This window comes from Salvelinus namaycush, chromosome 14 (genome assembly GCF_016432855.1).
Source record: "Salvelinus namaycush isolate Seneca chromosome 14, SaNama_1.0, whole genome shotgun sequence".
NCBI lineage: Eukaryota > Metazoa > Chordata > Actinopteri > Salmoniformes > Salmonidae > Salvelinus > Salvelinus namaycush.
This window is the reverse complement of record NC_052320.1, coordinates 9,352,886-9,377,896: the sequence shown is the minus strand read 5'-3', so window position 1 is coordinate 9,377,896 and position 25,011 is coordinate 9,352,886. Positions and strand designations below refer to the sequence as shown.

The 25,011-nt window shown below is 45.5% G+C and overlaps 2 protein-coding genes across 4 annotated transcripts in view; both read left to right on the top strand.

Annotated features, from left to right (window-relative positions):
* LOC120059100 (cyclic AMP-dependent transcription factor ATF-7-like) overlaps positions 1-21,998 on the top strand; it is a 38,511-nt gene extending 16,513 nt beyond the window's left edge. For all 3 annotated transcript variants that reach the window (XM_039007904.1, XM_039007907.1, XM_039007905.1), the window contains exons 3-12: positions 3,749-3,845; positions 5,643-5,773; positions 6,144-6,305; positions 7,114-7,301; positions 11,741-11,825; positions 12,145-12,258; positions 12,675-12,815; positions 15,066-15,254; positions 16,392-16,488; positions 17,969-21,998. In XM_039007904.1, the coding sequence (XP_038863832.1) occupies positions 3,749-3,845; positions 5,643-5,773; positions 6,144-6,305; positions 7,114-7,301; positions 11,741-11,825; positions 12,145-12,258; positions 12,675-12,815; positions 15,066-15,254; positions 16,392-16,488; positions 17,969-18,240 (1,476 nt within the window). In that variant the 3' untranslated portion in view covers positions 18,241-21,998. The remainder of the gene's footprint in view (positions 1-3,748; positions 3,846-5,642; positions 5,774-6,143; positions 6,306-7,113; positions 7,302-11,740; positions 11,826-12,144; positions 12,259-12,674; positions 12,816-15,065; positions 15,255-16,391; positions 16,489-17,968) is intronic.
* A 1,237-nt stretch (positions 21,999-23,235) lies between these two features.
* Positions 23,236-25,011, top strand: part of LOC120059099 (disco-interacting protein 2 homolog B-A-like) — a 114,358-nt gene continuing 112,582 nt past the window's right edge. Inside the window, exon 1 of the mRNA XM_039007903.1 lies at positions 23,236-23,448. Coding sequence (XP_038863831.1) covers positions 23,364-23,448 — 85 coding nt within the window. The 5' untranslated portion in view covers positions 23,236-23,363. The remainder of the gene's footprint in view (positions 23,449-25,011) is intronic.

The following is a 25,011-nucleotide window of genomic DNA, read 5'->3' as shown; positions in this document are numbered from 1 at the left end:
CAGGAGTCGCTAGTGCGCGATGAGACAATGATATCCCTGCCGGCCAAACCGTCCCTAACCCGGACGACGCTGGGCCAATTGTGCGCCGCCCCGTGGGCCTCCCGGTCGCGGCCGGCTGCGACAGAGCCTGGACTCGAACCCTAGATCACTGCGCCACCCGGGAGGCCCCCTCTCCTTCATCTTTTAATTCCATCTACCACTGATTAGATATCTCATGTGGAGGCTCTATTATAACTTATGATTGGCCAACAACAACTACAAGCTACAGACTCCACTCTGGTGAAAAGGAAGAGTAGCAGCATATATTATACAATTTCTCTCTCTCTACTGCAGGAGTCACATTGGGATCTGTACGGGCCCTTCCTGACAGGTCCGTTAAAGTAACATATTCTCCAGACCCGTGACAGTATTTAGAATTCTGGATCCGGACTTCCTCGGGTCCCGGATCGGGACTCGGATAGTCGGGTACAGGTTGATTCGTGAAGACCTCTAGTAGATATGTACAATAAGGGAGATTCATTTGAGATGGTTTCCCCTAGCCCGACCCAGTCATCTTGGTCATAGTAATCTTTCCTATCAGCCTGTGAGACGTGTATTGGTGATACTGCCGCTAGCTGGTACTGGCTACAAATATGCTCCTGACAGTGTTTTCACTTGGTTCTTTCTCTCTGTGTGTGTGTGTGTGTGTGTGTGTGTGTGTGTGTGTGTGTCTCTCTCTCTCTGTGTGTGTGTGTGTGTGTCTCTCTCTCTGTGTGTGTGTGTGTGTGTGTCTCTCTCTCTGTGTGTGTGTGTCTCTCTCTCTCTCTCTCTCTCTCTCTCTGTGTGTGTGTCTCTCTCTCTCTCTCTCTCGACTTCATACAGACTTCATACAGACTTCATACAGACTTCATACAGACTTCATACAGACTTCATACAGACTTCATACAGAAGAAGATGAAGGATCCTAAATCGCACCCTATATAGTGCAACGGCACTACTTTTGACCAGAGGAAAAGTAGTGCACTAAATATAGAATAGGGCACCATTTGGGTTGTATTCATTAGGATACAAATAATTTTTTATTTTTTTTTATCTACTTCTGTAAACTAAAACTAAATTAAAGCAACTCCAAAAGGGAAGAGAACAGACAGAGGAAGACTATTGTAGCACCTTGGTGTGCTTGGCTGAAAGACTGACAGAGGAAGACTATTGTAGCACCTTGGTGTGCTTGGCTGAAAGACTGACAGAGGAAGACTATTGTGTAACAGCTTGGTGTGTGTGGTTGGTTGACATGCTTCTGCAGATGTGTTGCAAGCAGAGAAGGACGAATCCCTTCGATAAACACATACTTGTGCGCTAGGCTACTTGTTCAGTTGGCCATACGTCTTACAAATGATAGCCCTGACCTGCCACCTCCCTAGCCCTAGATGAGGTCTCCCTAGCCTGCCACTTCCCTAGCCCTAGCCTGCCACTTCCCTAGCCCTAGCCTGCCACCTCCCTAACCCTAGCCTGCCACCTCCCTAACCCTAGCCTGCCACCTCCCTAACCATAGCCCTAGCCTGCCACCTCCCTAACCCTAGCCCTAGCCTGCCACCTCCCTAACCCTAGCCCTAGCCTGCCACCTCCCTAGCCCTAGCCTGACACCTCCCTAACCGTAGCCTGCCACTTTCCTAACCCTAGCCTGCCACCTCCCTAACCGTAGCCCTAGCCTGCCACCTCCCTAGCCTGCCACCTCCCTAACCCTAGCCTGCCACCTCCCTAGCCCTAGCCTGCCACTTCCCTAGCCTGCCACTTCCCTAACCGTAGCCCTAGCCTGCCACCTCCCTAACCCTAGCCTGCCACCTCCCTAACCCTAGCCTGCCACCTCCCTAGCCCTAGCCTGCCACCTCCCTAGCCCTAGCCTGCCACCTCCCTAGCCCTAGCCTGCCACCTTCCTAGCCCTAGCCTGCCACCTTCCTAGCTCTAGCCTGCCACCTCCCTAGACCTAGCCTGCCACCTCCCTAACCGTAGCCCTAGCCTGCCACCTCCCTAACCGTAGCCCTAGCCTGCTACCTCCCTAACCCTAGCCTGCCACCTCCCTAGCCCTAGCCTGCTACCTCCCTAACCGTAGCTCTAGCCTGCCACTTCCCTAACCCTAGCCTGCCACCTCCCTAGCCCTAGCCTGCTACCTCCCTAACCGTAGCTCTAGCCTGCCACTTCCCTAACCCTAGCCTGCCACCTCCCTAGACCTAGCCTGCCACCTCCCTAACCGTAGCCCTAGCCTGCCACCTCCCTAGCCCTAGCCTGCTACCTCCCTAACCGTAGCTCTAGCCTGCCACTTCCCTAGCCCTAGCCTGCCACCTCCCTAGCCCTAGCCTGCTACCTCCCTAACCGTAGCTCTAGCCTGCCACTTCCCTAGCCCTAGCCTGCCACCTCCCTAGACCTAGCCTGCCACCTCCCTAGACCTAGCCTGCCACCTACCTAACCGTAGCCCTAGCCTGCCACCGCCCTAACTGTAGCCCTAGCCTGCCACCTACCTAACCGTAGCCCTAGCCTGCCACCGCCCTAACCGTAGCCCTAGCCTGCCACTTTCCTAGCCCTAGCCTGCCACCTACCTAACCGTAGCCCTAGCCTGCCACTTTCCTAGCCCTAGCCTGCCACCTACCTAGCCTGCCACTGCCCTAGCCTGCCACCTCCCTAACCCTAGCCTGCCACCTCCCTAGCCCTAGCCTGCCACCTACCTAGCCTGCCACTGCCCTAGCCTGCCACTTCCCTAACCCTAGCCTGCCACCTCCCTAACCCTAGCCTGCCACCTCCCTAACCCTAGCCTGCCACCTCCCTAACCCTAGCCTGCCATCTCCCTAACCCTAGCCTGCCACTTCCCTAACCCTAGCCTGCCACCGCCCTAGCCCTAGCCTGCCACTTCCCTAACCCTAGCCTGCCACCTCCCTAACCCTAGCCTGCCACCGCCCTAACCCTAGCCTGCCACCTCCCCAACCCTAGCCTGCCACCTCCCTAACCCTAGTCTGCCACCTCCCTAACCCTAGTCTGCCACCTCCCTAACCCTAGCCTGCCACCTCCCTAACCCTAGCCTGCCACCTCCCTAACCCTAGCCTGCCACCTCCCTAACCCTAGCCTGCCACCTCCCTAGCCCTAGCCTGCCACCTCCCTAGCCCTAGCCTGCCACTTCCCTAACCCTAGCCTGCCACTTCCCTAGCCCTAGCCTGCCACTTCCCTAACCCTAGCCTGCCACCTCCCTAACCCTAGCCTGCCACCTCCCTAACCCTAGCCTGCCACCTCCCTAACCCTAGCCTGCCACCTCCCTAACCCTAGCCTGCCACTTCCTGACTATGAGCATGGCAAGCTGTTGGCTCAATGTGTTTTCACACACTGTCACCATCCAGAATTTTGTGCCACTTTGTGTGTAGCGTTCGGTCGATAATGCCATTTCCTAGACATTTTCGCCTGTGTCGCTTACGGCTAAAAGAGTCTAAGAAGGGCTGCATTACACAAATCCTAGTGTATTGTATGTCATGGATATTCTTTGTTGTGCAACCCAAAATGATACAGTATGTGTTATCCATACGATAGCCAGTCAAATGTATTGGATTCTGTGACATCTGCTATTGAGGTTAAGGTGCTTTCTGGCCCTAACTGACGTGTGTGTGTGTGTGTGTGTGTGTGTGTGTGTGTGTGTGTGTGACATTCCTCTCCTCTCCCTTCCCCCCCCCCCCTCTTCTCCTTCCCCTCTTATCTCCCTCCCTTTCTCTCCCTCCCACCCTCTCTCCAGAGGTTTACCAACGAGGACCACCTGGCTGTACACAAACACAAGCATGAGATGAGTCTAAAGTTTGGCCCTGCCAGGACAGACTCTGTCATTATCCAAGGTACTGGTTCTCCTAGTGAGTCTAAAATATTTCACTTTATTACTCTGTTCTGGCACCTCTTTAATTTGTTACTTTTGTCAGTTGTTGAGTACCCACATGTCAGTCGTGATTACCAGAACATTTTAGCCAGATATAGGATCACTGATGTCCACACCTGTTAAGTTTGACTTCTCTGAAGACCTTTAGTGGTTGACCTATTAGTAAACTTCAGGACCCTGTCTTTCAAAGATAATTCGTAAAAATCCAAATAACTTCACAGATCTTCATTGTAAAGGGATAAAACACTGTTTCCCATGCTTGTTCAATTAACCATAAACAATTAATGAACATGTACCTGTGGAACGGTCGTTAAGACACTAACTGCTTACAGACGGTAGGCAATTAAGGTCACAGTTATGAAAACTTAGGACACTAGAGGCCTTTCTACTGACTCTGAAAAACACCAAAAGAAAGATGCCCAGGGTCCCTGCTCATCTGCGTGAACGTGCCTTAGGCATGCTGCAAGGAGGCATGAGGACTGCAGATGTTGCCAGGGGAATAAATTGCAATGTCCGTCCTGTGAGACGCCTAAGACAGCGCTACAGGGAGACAGGACGGACAGCTGATCATTCTCGCAGTGGCAGACCACGTGTAACAACACCTGCACAGGATCGGCACATCCGAACATCACACCTACGGGACAGGTACAGGCTGGCAACAACAACTGTCCGAGTTACACCAGGAACGCACAATCCCTCCATCAGTGCTCAGACTGATCCCAATAGGCTGAGAGAGGCTGGACTGAGGGCTTGTAGGCCTGTTGTAAGGCAGGTCCTCACCAGACATCACCGACAACAACGTCGCCTATGGGCACAAACCCACCGTCGCTGGACCAGACAGAACTGGCAAAAAGTGCTCTTCACTGACGAGTCGCGGTTTTGTCTCACCAGGGGTGATGGTCGGAGTCGCGTTTATCGTCGAAGGAATGAGCGTTACACCGAGGCCTGTACTCTGGAGCGGGATCGATTTGGAGGTGGAGGGTCCGTCATGGTCTGGGGCAGTGTGTCACAGCATCATCGGACTGAGCTTGTTGTCATTGCAGGCAATCTCAACGCTGTGCATTACAGGGAAGACATCCTCCTCCCTCGTGTGGTACCCTTCCTGCAGGCTCATCCTGACATGAGCCTCCAGCATGAAAATGCCACCAGCCATACTACTAGTTCTGTGCGTGATTTGCTGCAAGACAGGAATGTCAGTGTTCTGCCATGGCCAGCGAAGAGCCCGGATCTCAATCCCATTGAGCACGTCTGGAACCTGTTGGATTGGAGGGTGAGGGCTAGGGCCATTCCCCCCAGAAATGTCCGGGAACTTGGTGGAAGAGTGGGGTAACATCTCACAGCAAGAACTGGCAAATCTGGTGCAGTCCATGAGGAGGAGATGCAATGCCATACTTAATGCAGCTGGTGGCCACACAAGATACTGACTGTTACTTTTGGTTTTGAGCCCCCCCCCCCCCTTTGTTCAGGAACACATTATTCAATTTCTGTTAGTCACATGTCTGTGGAACTTGTTCAGTTTATGTCTCAGTTGTTGAATCTTGTTATGTTCATACAAATATTTACACATGTTAAGTTTGCTGAAAATTGACAGTGAGAGGATGTTTCTTTTTTGCTGAGATTAGTTGAATATTGGCTTAATTTGATGTTTAAATCTCTATGCCAAAGTGTGTCAGAATAAAACATTAATCCAAGGATTTTGAGAAAAGGTGATATTTTCTAAAATAGACATTTCTCTCTGTTTCTCTTCCTCCTGTTCCAGACCAGACCCCTACTCCCACTCGCTTCCTGAAGAACTGTGAGGAGGTCGGGCTGTTCAACGAGCTGGCTAGCTCCTTCGCTGAGGAGTTCAGGAAGGCCCAGGAGGACGACGACAAGCGGGCCAAGAACCCTGTGAGTAGAATCACTTGGTCCTCCTGTAGCTTAGTTGGTAGAGCATGGCGTTTCCAACGCCAGGATAGTGGGTTTGATTCCCGGGACCACCCATATGTAAAATGTATGCACACAAGACTGCTTTGGATAAAGCTTCTACTAAATGGCATAATATTATCATATTGTTGAACTGAGGTGGTTCCACAGACCTTGTTTGCCTGATTTAGGTTCTGTATCTGAGACCTAAAGACTGGCAGTAGGTCTAGGCTTTTGTTCAGAACACAGTGGTGTTGCACACAGAAGACCAGGAGCGAAATCCAGTCGGTCACATAGCCCCATCCTATCTCTGCTGTGCTTTATAGTGTCTCAGTCTCCCTCCCCTCCCCTCCAGCTGCCTGCCCCCCACAGAGAGGTGGCCCTACACATGAGCCTGCAGACACCGTCAGCAGAAGCCATGAAGGTGAAGGAGGAGGAGCCTGTGGAGGTTGACTCCTCCCCACCAGGAAGTCCTGATTCCTTCTCCAGCATGTCAGACAGCAGCAGGGATGCCATGGTGAGACGAGGAAAAGTAGGGGTCAAAACTTAGGGGACATGACTGACCAGCAAACCCATGTTGAATTACAGAGTTGGTTAGGATTAGAGTTATGGGTTGACATGCCAGTCATGTCCCTAAAGTCACACCCAAAGGTAGGGGACCGAGGAGGGCCAGAGGAACGGTAGGTGTGCGAGACCAGGATGGGTGGGCACTGTGGTTTGTTGATGGGGAGCGTCTGACAGGATCTTTACTATGTCTATGAGCTATCAAGAAACAATCCGCAATGCATTGGGAAAGAGGCTGTATTAAACCTAGAATTGGCCTTCTACTGTTGGATTCTAAACTTTGAACATTGAGATATTAAAGACATGATAGATCAGAGCAGAGTATATAAAGGAGTGAGATCTGTAGAAAGACAGAGTGGCTGTGGAATGTGCTGGGTGGACGGGAGGAGATCACAGGATTGCTATAGGGGAAGCAGATGGACATCTGTGGATTAGGCGAAGGAGGGGTTGAGGTCAGGAGGTCAGGTCAGATCCCCTGAAGGGAGTTATAATGGTTTATTATCCTATTACCCTCTTCCTGTGGAACCATAAGATGTAAGGATTGGAGAGAAGGAGGAGTGTCTAAAGTGGGATATACTGTATATATATATACCTGTGATGTTGAGAATTTTCTTTTTGTCTGAATACAGCTGTAATAACCCTTTGGGAAGAATTAAACTTGGTTAAGCTTCTGTAGTGTCCGTTATTTACTCTGAAAAATTTGAACCTAACACTACTAAACATCTGTTGTTGAATCAAGAATCTCTCCTGTCTTCTCTCAGGACACTCCCCCGAGATCAGTGCTGAGTTCTGCCCCCACCCCCACCATCATGAGGCACGGTGCCCTCCCTATGCGTCCCAGACCAGGCTCTCTGCCCCTCCACTTAGGCTTTGACGCCCTGCAGCCCACCATGCCTTCACCCACCTCCGTCATCACACCCACCCCACCCTCCAACCGCACCCTGCTGGGGTGAGTGACTGGTCCTGCACAAGCCTGGTTCTAGATTTGAATACTGCTCAGATCTGGACCCAGGCTGTCCTCCGTGGGGCCTGGAGCTTTAGTTAAAGATGGCTTTTATATGCTGAATCCTACATCAATCCTTTTTACAACCGCTTAGGCTAGAGACAAGCCATTTTATTTGCTGTAAAGCTGCAAGCATGGCTGTCGTGGTTCTGAAGCACTTAAGTGCGCTTTTGAATTGGTGCCGTTTCCTAGACCATGTTGCTATGTGCATAACAGCAAAGTTAACCAGCATATTGGTGTTGAGAACAATGCGGCGGAGGCAGCAGCGGAGTTAGGAGACGAGAAAACAGTCCTTACCTTAATTGTCTAAGAAAAGTGAGGAGAGCGGAAACCCCAACTTAATTAGGTCTATAATCAATAGCCTAACTGTTAAATGTGCCTGGCTTTATAAATCAACTATATAAACTCAGCAAAAAAATAAACAAAAAAATAAACAATTGAGACATAAACTGAACAAGTTCCACAGACATGTGACTAACAGAAATGGAATAATGTAACAGTCAGTATCTGGTGTGGCCACCAGCTGCATTAAGTACTGCAGTGCATCTCCTCCTCATGGACTACACCAGATTTGCCAGTTCTTGCTGTGAGATGTTACCCTACTCTTCCACCAAGGCACCTGCAAGTTCCCGGACATTTCTGGGGGGGAATGGCCCTAGCCCTCACCCTCTGATCCAACAGGTCCCAGACGTGCTCAATGGGATTGAGATCCGGGCTCTTCGCTGGCCATGGCAGAACACTGACATTCCTGTCTTGCAGTAAATCATGCACAGAACGAGCAGTATGGCTGGTGGCATTGTCATGCTGGAGAGTCATGTCAGGATGAGCCTGCAGGAAGGGTACCACATGAGGCAGGAGGATGTCTTCCCTGTAACGCACAGCGTTGAGATTGCCTGCAATGACAACAAGCTCAGTCCGATGATGCTGTGACACACCGCCCCAGACCATGACGGACTCTCCACCTCCAAATCGATCCCGCTCCAGAGTACAGGCCTCGGTGTAACGCTCATTCCTTCGACGATAAACGCTACTCCGACCATCACCCCTGGTGAGACAAAACCGCGACTCGTCACTGAAGAGCACTTTTTGCCAGTCCTGTCTGGTCCAGCGACGGTGGGTTTGTGCTCATAGGCGACGTTGTTGCCGGTGATGTCTGGTGAGGACCTTCCTTACAACAGGCCTAAAAGCCCTTAGTCCAGCCCCTCTCAGCCTATCGCGGACAGTCTGAGCACAGATGGAGGGATTGTGCGTTCCTGGTGTAACTCGGACAGTTGTTGTTGCCATCCTGTACCTGTCCCGCAGGTGTGATGTTCGGATGTACCGATCCTGTGCAGGTGTTGTTACACGTGGTCTGCCACAGCGAGGATGATCAGCTGTCCGTCCTGTCTCCCTGTAGCGCTGTCTTAGGCGTCTCACAGGACGGACATTGCAATTTATTGCCCTGGCCACGTCTGCAGTCCTCATGACTCCTTGCAGCATGCCTAAGGCACGTTCACACAGATGAGCAGGGACCCTGGGCATCTTTCTTTTGGTGTTTTTCAGAGTCAGTAGAAAGGCCTCTAGTGTCCTAAGTTTTCATAACTGTGACCTTAATTGCCTACCGTCTGTAAGCAGTTAGTGTCTTAATGACCGTTCCACAGGTGCATGTTCATTAATTGTTCATGGTTCATTGAACATTTTATGGGAAACAGTGTTTAAACCCTTTACAAAGAAGATCTGTGAAGTTATTTGGATTTTTACGAATTATCTTTGAAAGACAGGGTCCTGAAAAGGGAATTTTCTATTTTTGCTGTTTATATCTACTGAAATGACAGTTCCTGCTTCTGTAACCTTTTTAAGTGTTTGTTTTATAGCCTACTGATACCGTGAGCATCAACCCTCACGCAACCACATGTTGGATAAACAATTTCACAAGTTTGGCTGTTTTTAGTCTTTGCTTTGCTGTAATCAAGGCTTTACACTTTTCTTCGTTAGACCAGCCTCTCTGGTATAATTTATTTATTGTTTCCACTGTTCCAAATTGTCAGGAAAAATTATATTTCTAATAATAATAACCCTCCTTTTTCCTTGATCTCCTTCCTATTATTATTTTTATTATGATTATTATTATCATCATTATTATAAAAGTAAGTCATGTCATTATCTTTAGTAGGCAGGGTATAGCAGCCTTGTATAACCACCATCGAGCTGTAGGCCTAAGAGCACATCCTGTTTAGTCTTAACACCGTAACTTACTTAGGACTATATTTCAATACTTATATAGGCTACTGTATCAATCTATCATTTATTTGTTCATGTCATCACACAGCATATGAGTCATTCATGATTTGAAATGCAATCAAGCATTTGTTTTAAAATAAAGTGGCCGTTGAATAATCAGCATAAACAATAAATAGGACTAAACAGCTCCAATTCGGAAAATGTATTCACGAATGAATGTGACTGTGAGTGTTCGTTGTAATAAAGGCTTTACAAAAAAAAGCATCACAAGACTCTCTAGTACGCTTAAAATGTATTTAACGTTTACATTGTTCCAAACGGTCAGAACAATGATATTGTAATCTAACAGCACCTGTTTGGCAACATAATATGCACACAGCGCTTGCTCCTTTTATTTTTCTTGATCTGCAGTATTTTCCACAACTAACTTCCCCTTTACCTCCTGAGCAACCAGTAAACATTCTCCCATTTCCAGTTTGTCACGTCCTCTGCATCCATTTTGCTGTCACATGTTACGGTGTTCAGAGTTTATGACCAATTTATTGATGTGATTTAAGGTCAGTGCATGCGATGCATGTCACGTAAAGAGAGCAAGTGTTGAGGGAATAGGGAATGTTTTTCTCCTAAACAAATTAGGGATTTAGGTAACAACTTTTCAGTCAGAAATGGCTGTAATTATGTTGCAGCTTCAGCAACACGGACAGTGCGATGCACATTGATGTTCTGTGGTGATCGCTGCAGCAGGGAGGAGAGAGAGAGAGACAACGGGTGCTAGTCACACAGTCACTCGCTGTCCTTTTTTTCTCAACACAGCACAGCAAGTCTGAGCCAGGCCCGGCACAATCAAATCAATTGCGGTCGGACTCCCTCTAGTAATTTGTGTGTCTTAATTATTTCATCAAACAGTGTGCTTAAAGCATCAGACAAGCTCAGTGCATGTAGTTGATTTGATTAAAACACATAGGATGTGTCTATATATGGAAAAATATGTTTATTTAGATTAGTCGAAAGAACAGACGACTCTGTCCCCGACTTTTTATTTTTTTTGGAGTCGGGGACAGCCCTAAACTGAGTTAGGAAGGACGTCTGTATCTTTGTAGTGACTGGGTGTACACCATCCAAAGTGTAATTAATCACTTCACCATGCTAAAAGGGATGTTCAACGTCTGCTTTTTTATTTATTTTTACCCATCTACCAATAGGTGCCCTTCTTTGCGAGGCATTGGAAAACCTCACTGCTCGACTGAGGGACCTTGCAATTATCTGTATGTGTGGGTACAGAGATGAGGTAGTCATTCAAAAATAATGTTAAACAGTATTATTGTACACACAGTGAGTCCATGCAACTTATTATGTGACTTGTAAAGCACATTTTTACACCTGATCTTATTTAGGCTTGCCATATCAAAGGGGACATTTCATCTTTTCATTTTTAATTAATTTGTAAACATTTCTAAAAACATAATTCCACTTTGACATTATGTGGCATTGTGTGTAGGCCCATGACAAAAAAAATGTACATTTTAATCCATTTTAAATTCAGGCTGTAACACAACAAAATGTGGGAAAAGTCAAGGGATGTGAATCATTTCTGAAGGCAATGTAGTTACGAGAGATGTAGTTGGATTTGACCTGTTTTTGCATTACCATTGGGGGCTTCCACCATATTAAAGTAGTCAGCTTTTGTGGGCATTCCTATGGGTTGGGTGGGATTAGCCAATGATCAGAGTATTGGCTTCTCCTTCAAATTGGGTTACCTGGTTTGTAAATGGCTTTAAGCAGTATCACCGCCATGGCCACAATATATTAATGACACACAGGATTTGGTTCAGGACTCCAGCACTGCAGGTGTCGGTAAATCATCATTATAAGCTTTCTGCTTTTTTCAAACACAAAAATAAAATGGGCTACTTCATAATGGAGATGGCTTCAATGGATCTACCCGTGCTGTCATAGTCGCCATTATGGGACAGATACAAAGAATAGATCTCTAACTCTATACCTACCCCCTAGGCCACTTCTGTACATCTGAAAGGATTGGATAGGTGTGTCCAATATGGTGTCAATTCCACCTACCCTATCACAGGGCAAGATGAAGCTTTTTAAATAGATTTTTTTCTTCCACCAGTAACCCTCTACCTCTTTTTTTTATTTTCTTTCTGTAGCTCTCCCACTGGCCACTACCCCGTGATGATGCACCTTACCAATGGGCTCCTGCCTGGTCCTATGCAGATACCCTCTGTCATTTCTGTAAGTGCCCAGCCTTCACCCATCTGTCTGTCCTTGTCTGGTTTGTGAACGGTGGTTGTTGCCAATTCTGATTGACGCGGAAGCTGACCTTCGCTAAGGGAGTAGTAACATCTCTGTCAGAAAGTCTAGGTTGATCCATTTTTTTTTTTTTTTTAATAATGAAATTGTATGCTTGCACTAGTTGTCTATAATGTGTATTGATTCACATAGAAGCATATATGGAGCACTTTGAAAAGACTGACATTGAGGTAGTATCTCACTTTGTCAGCCTGAGCTCCGACCTAGCTAGGTGGTTAAAGTGCGTGTGTGTTGTCTCCAGCTGGCCCGGCCCATGCACATGGTGCCCAACATTCCCGGCATCCCTGGTCCTCCTCTGGGAGGCGGCAGCAGCGGCTCCCACTCCACGTACACCACACACTCTGAGGCCAAGATGGTGAGAGCTCTCTCTCTATTTCTGTCTCTCTATTTCTGTCGCTCTGGCTTTCTTGCTCTTTCTCACTCGACATCTCTGTCTCTCGCTTTTGATCTTGCTTTTCTCTGTCTCGCTCTGCCTTTTTCCGGTTCACCTTTCCTTCTCTCTCTCTTTTCTCTCCTATAGCGTTTGTTCCCTCCCACTCTCTATGTTCATCACATGACAGAGATTGCAGTCCAATAATAGTTTTGATGAACATTTGGAGTGCTAGTATAGGAAAAGATCAGATACATAATCAGGTGTGTTTAAGCAGGTACATTAGGAGTGATAACATGACTGGACAGGTGTGTGTGTGGTTGTGTCTCTCTGTGTGTATAGTGTTATGTGTGTGTGTGGGGTTAATGTTAACATGGCCCTGGTTGTCCTGTCTCCTGTAGAGGCTGAAGGCAGCACTAGCACAGCAGAGTTTAGGGGGTCAGATGGGGGGTGTGGCCGGCAGCCCCATCCACCCCCAGAGAATGGAGCAGAGCCAGCTATTGGTGCAGCACCCAGACGCACCCTCCCCCGCACAGCCACAGGTAGGACAACATAGAGACATGGACCCTCCCCTGCACAGCCATTTTAGTAATTTAGCAGACGCTCTTATCCAGAGCAACTTAGAGTGCATTCATCTTAAGATAGCTACTTAATAAACGTGGTTGTTCCACCTGGCTATCAGCAAAGTCAGTGGTGGGAGGGGGGGGAGGAGTGGTTTCAGATGTTTTGGGAAGATGGACAGAGACTCTGTGGGAAGCCAGGACAGAGAAGAACTGGACTGAGCGGGAGATTCCCTCCCGTAGGGGTTGGAGGGCCAAGAGACGAGATGCAGAACTTGGTAGTACTCAGGTTGGGATATCGGGTTTGAGCATAGTCTGAAGGTAGAGAGAGAATGGCAGTTCCTTTTGCTGCTCTGTAGGCATGTACCATGGTCTTGTAATGGATGTGCGCTTCGACTGGAAGCCAGTGGAGTGTGCGGAGGAGCAGGGTGACATGGGAGATCTTGCGGCGTTCTGGATAAATCGCAGGGATTTCATGGCACAAGCGGGGAGCCTAACCAACAGTGAGTTGCAGTAGTCCAGACGGGAGATGACAAGTGCCTGGATTAGGACCTGCGTCACATCCTGTGTGAGGTAGGGTTGTACTCTACGGATGTTGCAGTGCATGAACCTGCAGGAGCGAGTCTCTGCATTTGTTTTTGCAGAGAACGATTTGTCTCAGGATTTGTTGTCCAGGGTCACGCCAAGTTTCTTTGCAATCTGAGAGGGTGTAGAGGAGAATCTGATGGTTCACGGTGTCGATGACAGCGTATAGATCTAGGAGAGTGAGTCAGCTTTGGCAGTGCGTAGAGCCTCCGTGACACAGAAGAGAGCAGTCTCGGTTGAGTGACCCGTCTTGAAGCCTGACTGGTTAGGGTCAAGAAGTTCGTTCTGAGAGAGATAGTGAAGACTGCACGGTCAAGTGTTTTGGAAAGAAAAGAAAGAAGGGATACCGGTCTGTACTTTTTGACATCAGAGAGGTCGAATGTTGGTTTCTTGAGGAGGGGAGCGACTCTGACCATTTTAAAGTCAGAGGGGAAACAACCAGTGGTCAGGGATGTGTTGATGGTCTGGAGAAGGGATGGGGTCGAGCGGGCAGGTTGTCAGGCAGCCGGATCTCACTAGTCTCAGGATTTCATCTGGAGAAAGAGGGTCAAGGCGTAGGGTAGTTCTGTGTAAGTGGGATCAGTGGACTCAATAGGCTGAGTGAATGAGGAGAGGATGTCGTCAACCTTCTTTTCAAAGTGGTTGACAAAGTCGCCCGCAGAGAGGGAGGAGGGAACGGGTGGAGGATTAAGGTGGAAAACAGGGTCCTAGCCCTGTTCTGTAAGCTCACAATGAGCCACTCAGCCACGGCGCCGGAGGGGAGGGCCGAGCCGACCGGGAGGAAAGGGGACAGTGCGAGTCATAGGATGTGGAAAGGGAGGAGAATAGGGTCGAAGAGGCAGAATCAGGAAACAGGAGGGAGAAGGATTTAGCAGAAGGAAGAGATGATGGGATAGAAGAGAAGAGAGTAGTGGGGGAGAGAGAGCGAAGATTGCAACGACACGTGACCATCTGTGTAGGGGCTAAGTGGGTAGGGTTGGAGGGAAGGGAGACCGAAAAGGAAGCAAAGTAGTGATCAGAGACCTGGAGAGGGAAGATGAGCGTAATGCCTGCCATGTGAGTGGGACTGGTGAGGTCAAATTAGACAAAGAAAGAGTTGGAAAGAAATTAATCAAAGGCAGACGTCGAGAGATTGAAGTTGCCCAGAACGATGAGTGGTGAGCCATCGTCAGGAAACTAGCTTATCAAGGGGTCAAGCTCATTGAGGAACTCTCTAAGGGCACCTGGTGGGTGATAGATGACAACAATGTTAAGTTTGAGTGGACAAGTGACAGTGACATAATGGAATTCTGGACAGGTGAGGTAGAAAAGATTTCCACTTAGGCGAAATGAGTATACACACACACACATGTTAATTGTAAAGAGTACACATGGACACTTACTTTTGTGGCCATAATAGACAATTATCAAAACCCTCTTGACTTGGATCTTCATGACTCGTGGTTCATTGACATCAGTAAAATGTAAAATTATAATTTTAGGCACTAAAATATATATATATTTTTCAGTCTTGTTCTGAGACTTCCAGTGTTGAGCTCAATCTGTCTAGCCCACTCCCCTCAGTCTCAACCCATGTCTGCCTGCTGCTATGACTCAAACCCTCACTCTATGGCTCTACCCCTCTCTCCATCTCCCTCTCCCCTCCAGGTGTCTCCGGCTCAGCCTACCGGTGGACGGCGGCGGCGTGCAGCGGGGAACAACCCGGACGATAGACGACAGCGTTTCCTGGAGCGGAACCGGGCAGCCGCCTCACGCTGCCGACAGAAACGCAAAGTCTGGGTCAACTCCCTGGAGAAGAAGGCCGAGGAGCTCTCCTCCATGAACGTCTCCCTGGCGGTGAGTGTGTGTAAGGTCACACTACTCTGCTCTCATCTCTCCTTTCTTCAGCCACCCACTCATTGAGATATGTCTATCGACCAGTTTGACCTGTCTGTCTGTCTGTCTCAGCATTATCGTTGCCTTTCTCTATCTGTGTGAGTCAACAGTCATGTCAGAGGAAAAAAAGGAAAGCTCACACACAGTTTAATGCTGCTATTCAGTCCCCAATGCTTTATCACACACAGTTTAATGCTGCTATTCAGTCCCCAATGCTTTATCACACACAGTTTAATGCTGCTATTCAGTCCCCAATGCTTTATCACACACAGTTTAATGCTGCTTTTCAGTCCCCAATGCTTTATCACACACAGTTTAATGCTGCTATTCAGTCCCCAATGCTTTATCACACACAGTTTAATGCTGCTATTCAGTCCCCAATGCTTTATCACACACAGTTTAATGCTGCTATTCAGTCCCCAATGCTTTATCACACACAGTTTAATGCTGCTTTTCAGTCCCCAATGCTTTATCACACACAGTTTAATGCTGCTATTCAGTTCCCCAATGCTTTATCACACACAGTTTAATGCTGCTATTCAGTTCCCCAATGCTTTATCACACACAGTTTAATGCTGCTATTCAGTTCCCCAATGCTTTATCACACACAGTTTAATGCTGCTATTCAGTTCCCCAATGCTTTATCACACACAGTTTAATGCTGCTATTCAGTCCCCAATGCTTTATCACACACAGTTTAATGCTGCTATTCAGTCCCCAATGCTTTATCACACACAGTTTAATGCTGCTATTCAGTCCCCAATGCTTTATTCCTGCCCCATACGTTGGAGATGTGCAAACCATGCTGCTTTCTTAAATGTTTTTATCCATCTGCCCAGGGACTACAGATAAACTGCCAGTTTGCTAAATCTGGCACATTTACAGCAATGTTAATTGATGTGCATTGTCCCAGTCCCCGAAAAATACATCAATAAATATATATCACTCTCATTTGCTTCATCAACAGTGACTTCAGACCATTGTTACCCCCTCTCTGTTTGTGTATTGGTGTGAGAAAACATAGCAGTATTGACTCATTGTTATTGTAATTATTAATAATAATAGTATTATTGACTCATTGTGTTACTGTCTCTTCAGAATGAGGTGTCTCTACTGAGGAACGAGGTGGCTCATCTCAAACAGCTGCTGCTGGCTCATAAGGACTGCCCTGTCACCACTCTACAGAAGAGCATGGGTGAGCCTGCTAGCTAGTGGCATCTAGAAAACACACTGAAACCTCTCATGCTGTTTGATGCAAAGCATTGTATAACGTTATATAGTCAGTGTGTTTGTCTAGGTCAGATCACTACCTTGGCTTAGTCAGTATCTAGTTCAGATCACTACCATGGCTTAGTCAGTATCTAGTTCAGATCACTACCATGGCTTAGTCAGTATCTAGATCAGATCACTACCGTGGCTTAGTCAGTATCTAGTTCAGATCACTACCATGGCTTAGTCAGTATCTAGTTCAGATCACTACAGTGGCTTAGTCAGTATCTAGATCAGATCACTACCGTGGCTTAGTCAGTATCTAGTTCAGATCACTACCGTGGCTTAGTCAGTGTCTAGATCAGATCACTACCGTGGCTTAGTCAGTGGCTAGTTCAGATCACTACCGTGGCTTAGTCAGTGTCTAGTTCAGATCACTACCGTGGCTTAGTCAGTGTCTAGTTCAGATCACTACCGTGGCTTAGTCAGTGTCTAGTTTAGATCACTACCGTGGCTTAGTCAGTATCTAGATCAGATCACTACCATGGCTTAGTCAGTGTCTAGTTTAGATCACTACCGTGGCTTAGTCAGTGTCTAGTTCAGATCACTACCGTGGCTTAGTCAGTGTCTAGTTCAGATCACTACCGTGGCTTAGTCAGTGTCTAGTTCAGATCACTACCGTGGCTTAGTCAGTGTCTAGTTTAGATCACTACCGTGGCTTAGTCAGTATCTAGATCAGATCACTACCATGGCTTAGTCAGTGTCTAGTTTAGATCACTACCGTGGCTTAGTCAGTGTCTAGTTCAGATCACTACCGTGGCTTAGTCAGTGTCTAGTTCAGATCACTACCGTGGCTTAGTCAGTGTCTAGTTTAGATCACTACCGTGGCTTAGTCAGTGTCTAGTTTAGATCACTACCGTGGCTTAGTCAGTGTCTAGTTTAGATCACTACCGTGGCTTAGTCAGTGTCTAGTTCAGATCACTACCGTGGCTTAGTCAGTGTCTGGATCAGATCACTACCGTGGCTTAGTCAGTGTCTAGTTTAGATCACTACCTTGGCTTAGTCAGTGTCTAGTTTAGATCACTACCGTGGCTTAGTCAGTGTCTAGTTCAGATCACTACCGTGGCTTAGTCAGTGTCTGGATCAGATCACTACCGTGGCTTAGTCAGTGTCTAGTTTAGATCACTACCTTGGCTTAGTCAGTGTCTAGTTTAGATCACTACCGTGGCTTAGTCAGTGTCTAGTTCAGATCACTACCGTGGCTTAGTCAGTGGCTAGTTCAGATCACCATGGTAGGAATAAGCAAAAGGCTTTGTTGTTAGAACCAATGAGCCAGTAAGTACATATACTAAATGTATTTATTAATGGGGGTTAAGTGATTGAAATAGCTTGTTGTGGTTTCTGGTGCCTCTGTTCTTTCTACCATGTAAACTCATCCCTGGAACTCTTGTGTCTCTGTGCTGTAGGAGAAGACAGCATAATGAAAGACGTGTCGGAGCCCACCGGCTCCCCAGCACCCGTCATCCAGCACAGCTCCCTGCCCAGTCCCTCTCCTTCCTCGGGCCCCAATGGCATAAGTATCCGGGCGGCCGCCGAGGCCATGTCAGTGCTGGCTAGGATGGGTCAACACCAGCAGCACCAGCAGAGGAGAGAAGAGAGGGATGGAGGGAGAGACGTGAGGGATGGACCCTCCTCCCACGTCATCATGGCCACACATTGGCACCACTCTGCCAGATGATGAGCGTATCACACACCACAGCCCGGGACTGTACGGCTCACACAGCACCAGGCACCACCCTACACGGGCAGGAGGAGAGCACAGGAGAGGGTAGAGGAGGAAGAGAGCAACTCAAAAAAAGTCACACCTTCCTAGTCAAATAAATCTTCTCAGGTGAGCAGAGGAGTAGTTACATGATACAATCCTCCCTCCTCTACTCTCTGCCCGTGCTGTGGCGGACATTTTTGTGTCAGCCACTTTTGTGTCAGGCCTGGAGCCTTGCTGGAGCTCAGCAACAACAGCCTTCTGGGAATGGACCGGGATGATAGAAGAGGAAGAGCTTCCTGTTCTGTTCAATATGCCATATATAGACTACATATAGGGGCTGGACTCAACACCCCTCAAGCCATCCTCAAGCCCTTATGAACTTCACTGGACTGTAGGACTGCATAGCATCGTCCCGAGTGTCGTAACTGTCATTGTGATAAACTTGGACACTCAGACTCTAACACACACATACCAGACACATATACTCAGCGTAAACATTGAATTGATTCATGTTTGTTGTTTATCAAGTGATATACCAAAGCCCTGATCACTGCAGGGGTCCATACTATTGTAACAGGCGGTTGTGGCCTTGCTCTCCTGCACATGTTGACACGTTTTATTCACACACAAAAATGGGTTTTAATGATTGAAGCTCCAACTCCATAGATGCAATAGTTTTGTATACTCTAAAATATTTTCAATTTGGTCTGTTGAATCCCTAGCAGTTTTGTAAGCAATTTCATTTCGAGTATCTGTCGCAGTTGTTCACGAAAAAGCTTGACCTTTTTAGCCCTGTATGATACATTTTATATAGCGTGTGTGTGTGGGGTGTGTGTATGTACATCAATGTATGTACATCAAGCAGTTTGTTGATTCAAGGTCTGATAAAACAAGATCTGATTTGGTAGCATTTGACTTCTTGTTATATTAGCGTCTTTGTTGTATTCCTGTGCAGCTTTCTTTTACAACTTTATCGGCACATTACTATTTGCAGCTTGGGCCATAGAGAAGAACCAAATGATCTTTTGTGTGACAGAAACAGAAAGCTAAAAATAATGTATTTAGTGTACACTCATTTACAAATGATTTATACACTTAAGTGTTTTTCAAAGAAAGGCTTTTCACTTTTAGCTTCAGAATCTCGTTGGGACTGCATCTGACTAAACAAATCCAACCTCCTCTCCTCTGTCTAACCATTTGCTCTTTCCCATGCAATTTTTGTATTTATTTGTTTCTAAATGTATGTCATTACCATCGTTTATGAAATCTTATCTGATAGAAAGCTTTTTCTAACTGGCCTTTGTCACCCTCGTCTGTTTTCTGAACCTTCTCGGTGTGGTGCTTCATCCTTGCTGCTTTCTGGAGTGTGATTGGCTGCTCTTAAGTCTCCAGGGTCGCGTTCATTAGGTACCAAACAGGACAAAACGGACTGAAATAACAAGGCATGTGCTCATTTTCATTTGCCGTTGCAAAACGTTATGAAACGTTTTCCATTGAGTGCACTAATGAACACAAACCTGTCTGGTCTTTACTAATGACTCTATCCAAAACAAAGCCATGTTACTCTTTAGCCGAGCGTGTATGTGTGTGTTTTTACAAACAGCACTGACACATCTGGACTCAGACACACACAGAGACACACACTGTGTTTGAAAACGATTTTGCCTTAAAGAATCACTTTCGTGCCTCCGACATCCTCCTCAAAGATTGGGTTGCATGAAAAAACCTTATGGGTCTGCCTTAGGAAGAAAAAAAGTTTCAGAAATTAAAGGCAATTAGCAATGGGTAACAACTGATTAGCTTTTTTTACATGGTGAGAATTTTTCGTATTGTAGATGCCTTAAAAAAAAAAATCAGGAGTAAAATGTCACCATGGCGTCTCACCACATTATCATTGTTGTGTGTTGTACACTGCCATCTAGTGGAGTAATTTGACCTTCACCTTCTCTCACAAGGATGGGAAATGGAACTTTGAGGGAAATTCTTTCAGAACTCCTATGGCAGTCTCAGAACAGTTTAAATTCTTCAGGGATCTCCCCTCTATTTAGTTTTAGACATTTTGTTTAAAAAAAAAAACCCCACCTAAACAAGTTATTAATCTTGTTGTTTTGTATTTGTATAGAACTTCCCCCCACCATCGATCTAATTATGTGTAACCATTTGCAGTGTTTAATCCTGCAGAAATAACTAGGGTATCAGTCCCAAAAACATAAGCGCATGTCTAAATGCACTAAAATATGCAGGTTTATCGTTAATTATTTGTTTAGTTTTTTAAGTTTTTGTGTCAACTTTGGTTTGTCCTGAACACAGGTTCTCTTTCAGTAACATCAAAAATTTGCTATTTCTTTTGTCTTGATAATGTATTTTATACATAATGGGATTGTTTCCAGATCCAGATTAAGCTTAGTTCTACACTAAAAAGCATGTTCAATGGAGATACTTCTTAGTCCAGCTAGATTCAATCTGTGTTCAGGAAACTGGCCCAACAAGGATTGCTACTCAGTAACTACTGACACATCTCACATGACTGAACCGCTTTCTACAACAGTCCCAATGGTAAACCCTATTCCCGATTTTTATTACACTACTTTTGACCAGGGCTCTGTACTATATAGGGAATAGGGTGCGATTTGGTATGCTACACTACAGTGACCGTCCCAATGGTGACCCTGTCAGGCGTTGTGTAGTACTCAGAGCTGGCACTAGCTAGCTGTCCCTTTTATAAATAGACGATTGTTCATATGAAATGGAAAAAACTCAACTTTATTTAGCTTTCATGTCAGTTAATTGTCATTGGCACTTTGTTCTTCTCTCTTTTTTTTTCTTCTCCATTATTTTTTAAATTGCGTGCTATTGTCACGAGGACTATATACAAATACTCTGGCATGATAAACGCTTCTTCTGTTATACATTTTTGTGTTGTAATGATAAGATATAGAAATGTATTTGTTTTAGTACATCAAGTTCTTTTTGAGTTTTCCTATCAAAAAGACTTGCTGTAACCCAACTGTTTGTATCAGCCGGACTATGCCGGAACCATAGAATTGGAATCATGATTCTAATCCTATGGCTGGAAACTCTGCTTTGTCTGGACTGCCTGTTACTGACAAATCAACTTAGTTATTTTTACATTGTTTTCATGGAAATCTGTTTGTTTACCCCTCTCAAAATATTAAGTTGTTGTGAACAAGTAACAGAATTGTATAAGAAAAATAACAATTTTACCTATGAAGACAATTGGAAAAGTTGCAATTTGTTTTGTATTTAAATTTTTCATTCACACTCCCATGAAAGAATTGTTGGACTGATCATTTTTTAAATTGTCATTATTGTACTGTACATATCTGTACTAGGCTATATGAATATATTTACTTTTCCATGCATGTCTAAGTGAAACTACTATGAACACTTACCGTGCTGCAGCTTTAATTAAACAAATAACTTAATGGATATCAAACATTTCTGTAATATTTGATTCAGACAATTTAACACAATAGATTCTCTTAATTCATTTCAATCTCAATTTAAAGGGGTTTTATTGGCATGGGAAACATATGTTTACATTGCCAAAGCAAGTGAAATGGATAATAAACAAAAGTGAAATAAACAATAAACATCACTCACAAGGTCAAAAGGTTTAGAGATGTTTTGAGTGTTATTGTCTATATAGTCTTGTAATGATGTGCAAATAGTTTAAGTACAAAGGGGAAAATAAATATGGGTTGTATTTACAATGGTGTTTGTTCTTCACTGGTTGCCCTTTTCTTGTGGCAACAGGTCACAAATATTGCTGCTGTGATGGCACACTGTGGTATTTCACCCAGTAGATATGGGAGTTGATCAAAATTGGATTTGTTTGTGGGTCTGTGTAATCTAAGGGGAGTGTGTCTAATATGGTCATACATTTGGCAGGAGGTTAGGAAGTGCAGCTCTCTCTGTGTGTGTGTGTGTGTGTGTGTGTGTGTGTGTGTGTGTGTGTGTGTGTGTGTTACATGTTCACTTAAAAGATTTCTCAATTCTGCAGTAGCCTATCCCTGTACTGAAGATCTTTGGCCAACTAATCTGTGCAGTCCTTACCTTGTAATCACTAAATGCATGCTTGCCATCTGTAACTGCATCAGCGATTTACTGAGGACAATAATGAGAGCGTCAACATCAAGGATAAGAGTGATATTTTCCTGGCTCAGAAACAGACTAAGGTGGTTACTTGGCGTGGGCCAGTGCGCACGTGTTCCGTCGTCGCGTCATTTAGCGCATGATCCTTCCAAATTTACCCCTACTAGCTAACTTCTGGAACACAATTGATTACGTTCCTAACAGACTAAGGGAGTATTTTTTGGACAACTGTTTTCATATTTTCTCTAAGGTGACCCATGGAATCAGCAGGGTGGCCACCTTAATATTTTCTGAAGGAAACCCCCTGATGTTGGAGGCATGCTTATCTTAAACCACCCCATACAGACCCAATTCGATCGACCGTACATCTACACTACGATATGAAACGTTGATTTGAACATTCTGACCAACTAGTGGGTCATGCGGCGCCCCACTGTCTGATTCATTCCGCTTGGTTTCTGATGATAGTTGTCGATTATATCGACTGATTGCAATTGTATCGGGTGCTGACACAGTCTACACTATGATGCATATGAGATGGTAGGCCAGCGAGGCCACACGTTGGTATGATAAGTATATGACTACTCACCCAGGTTATCTTTAGTGTGTCATATAAATTAAACTGTACTGATGCAAATGTAGGATTTACAACTGTACGATATAATCCGTTTTATTGTACACAGTTGTAACATCTCTAGATCAACACGAGAGGGAGGACAAGCTGTATGTCTCGATATTTAGCATGTTTTGGGTGCAGTAATTTGCCATGCCGCTAGTGTGATTATAGTACAGACGAGAGATCGCGTGACCGTTAATTATTTGCCATTGGTGAATTCTCCCTCTTATGGCGGAGGGAGCAGTCGGCGCAATGGATTGTCACTTCAATTCAAATGCATATTTCGTGTTTTGAAGGCAGTATTTTGAAATAGAAGAGATTTCGTTTTTACTTAAAGCACACTTTGTTGTATTCTTTTTACGTCATGGCGGACCGTGGCGTGGATTTTTCCGGTATACCAAAAGAGGTTCGAGACCATTTGGCGGAGTTGGAATTGGAGCTATCGGAAGGTAAGGAGGCTAATGTAGGCGAGTGAATTCAAATTCACACCATGTAACTTGCTCGCTAACCCACACCGGTATCGATCAAATTAGTACTATGTTTATCTTAGTGTACAAGGTGAATAGCAACATTTGAAGCTAATAGACACACAACCATATTCAGCCAGTAATGCCTGGATGGCTAGCCAGCTAGCAACCCTTTTCTGTTAGCGTTGCATTGACAGACAGTAGAAAGAGAATGGCTCAGCCGTGGCCGTGGGTTCTCTTGTCTGTGACGGTCTCGTACTAGTCTAGGTTTAATCAATCATTTCATAGCTGTTCTATATGTAAAGCAAATGATTAATCTGTATTCTCTTACATATCCATGATTGAATATCAAAGCCACACTTGTCAGAATCATCTGCTAAATTTGGTAATCCATGTATCTTCTCATCTGCTAAATTTGCTAATCATGTATCTTCTTGACCATCAACTCACGGTTGGTGTCTAGAACCCGTATGTTCCTGTGTTAACCTGACGGTGACATTACCAGTCAGTGGATGTATTAATGGAATGTGGGGGTTGCAGTCGAGTAATTCTGCATTACACAACCTGCTTCTCACTGTGTGGGTTTGTGACTGCAGAATGGTAGATAACAGCATATGTATATATTCTAATTCCATTACTTAGATATGTATGTATTAGGTATTTGTTGTGGAATTGTTAAGATTACTTGTTAGATATTGCTGCACTGTCGGAACTATAAGCACAATCATTTTGCTACACTCGCAATAATACAATATGACAGTCATTGTGATGAAACGTCAGTACTGATACAAATCACCTATCATACAGTACATTCACCTGTTGTCTCTAGGATTTAAAATGTTGCTATGAGTCAACTTAGCGTAGGACAGGATGTGATGTCATACGGCCCTCTCCATGGCTTGACCTGAGAGAGTAACCTTTTCACACACCAATGACATAGGCTTCTTCATTTGCTTAGGCACACTCAATATGAGTTTGAGCTGTGTGTGTGTTAGTTGTGGCAGGGAAGTGTTTGTTGTGTGTGTGGCCACATGTGGCACAGGCCCCCCATCCCTCCCTCCCTCTCTCTCCAACAGCTGCACTATAACATCATTGTTTGGCCCTGGGATGCATTAAGTAGGATGGAGCGGTGTTAAGCGTTTAATGAAACAGAAACAGTACTGTCCTGAACGGCCAGTTGAAGAACGGCGTGATTATGCCTGCCTGTTGATTGATTGTTGTATGGTGTGCTGCACAAGTTTTGCGATAAAAAATAAATATATATATATATATATATATTTTTTAATTATTATTATTTTTAATGGCCACACTCACCAAATCAGAGGAAACGTACCTCAAAAGCCTTTTAAAGAATGGTGCGCACTGTTTTGGGGAAACGTGCCATTCAGTACAAACTGCCACACACAACGTAACAAACGTTGAACCGAACTGAACGCACCCCTGGGGCTGCTGCCTATGTACCTAGACATGAAACACTGGTCACTTTAATAATGTTCAAAAACTGTTTTACCCACTTCATATGTATATACTGTATTCTAGTCAAGG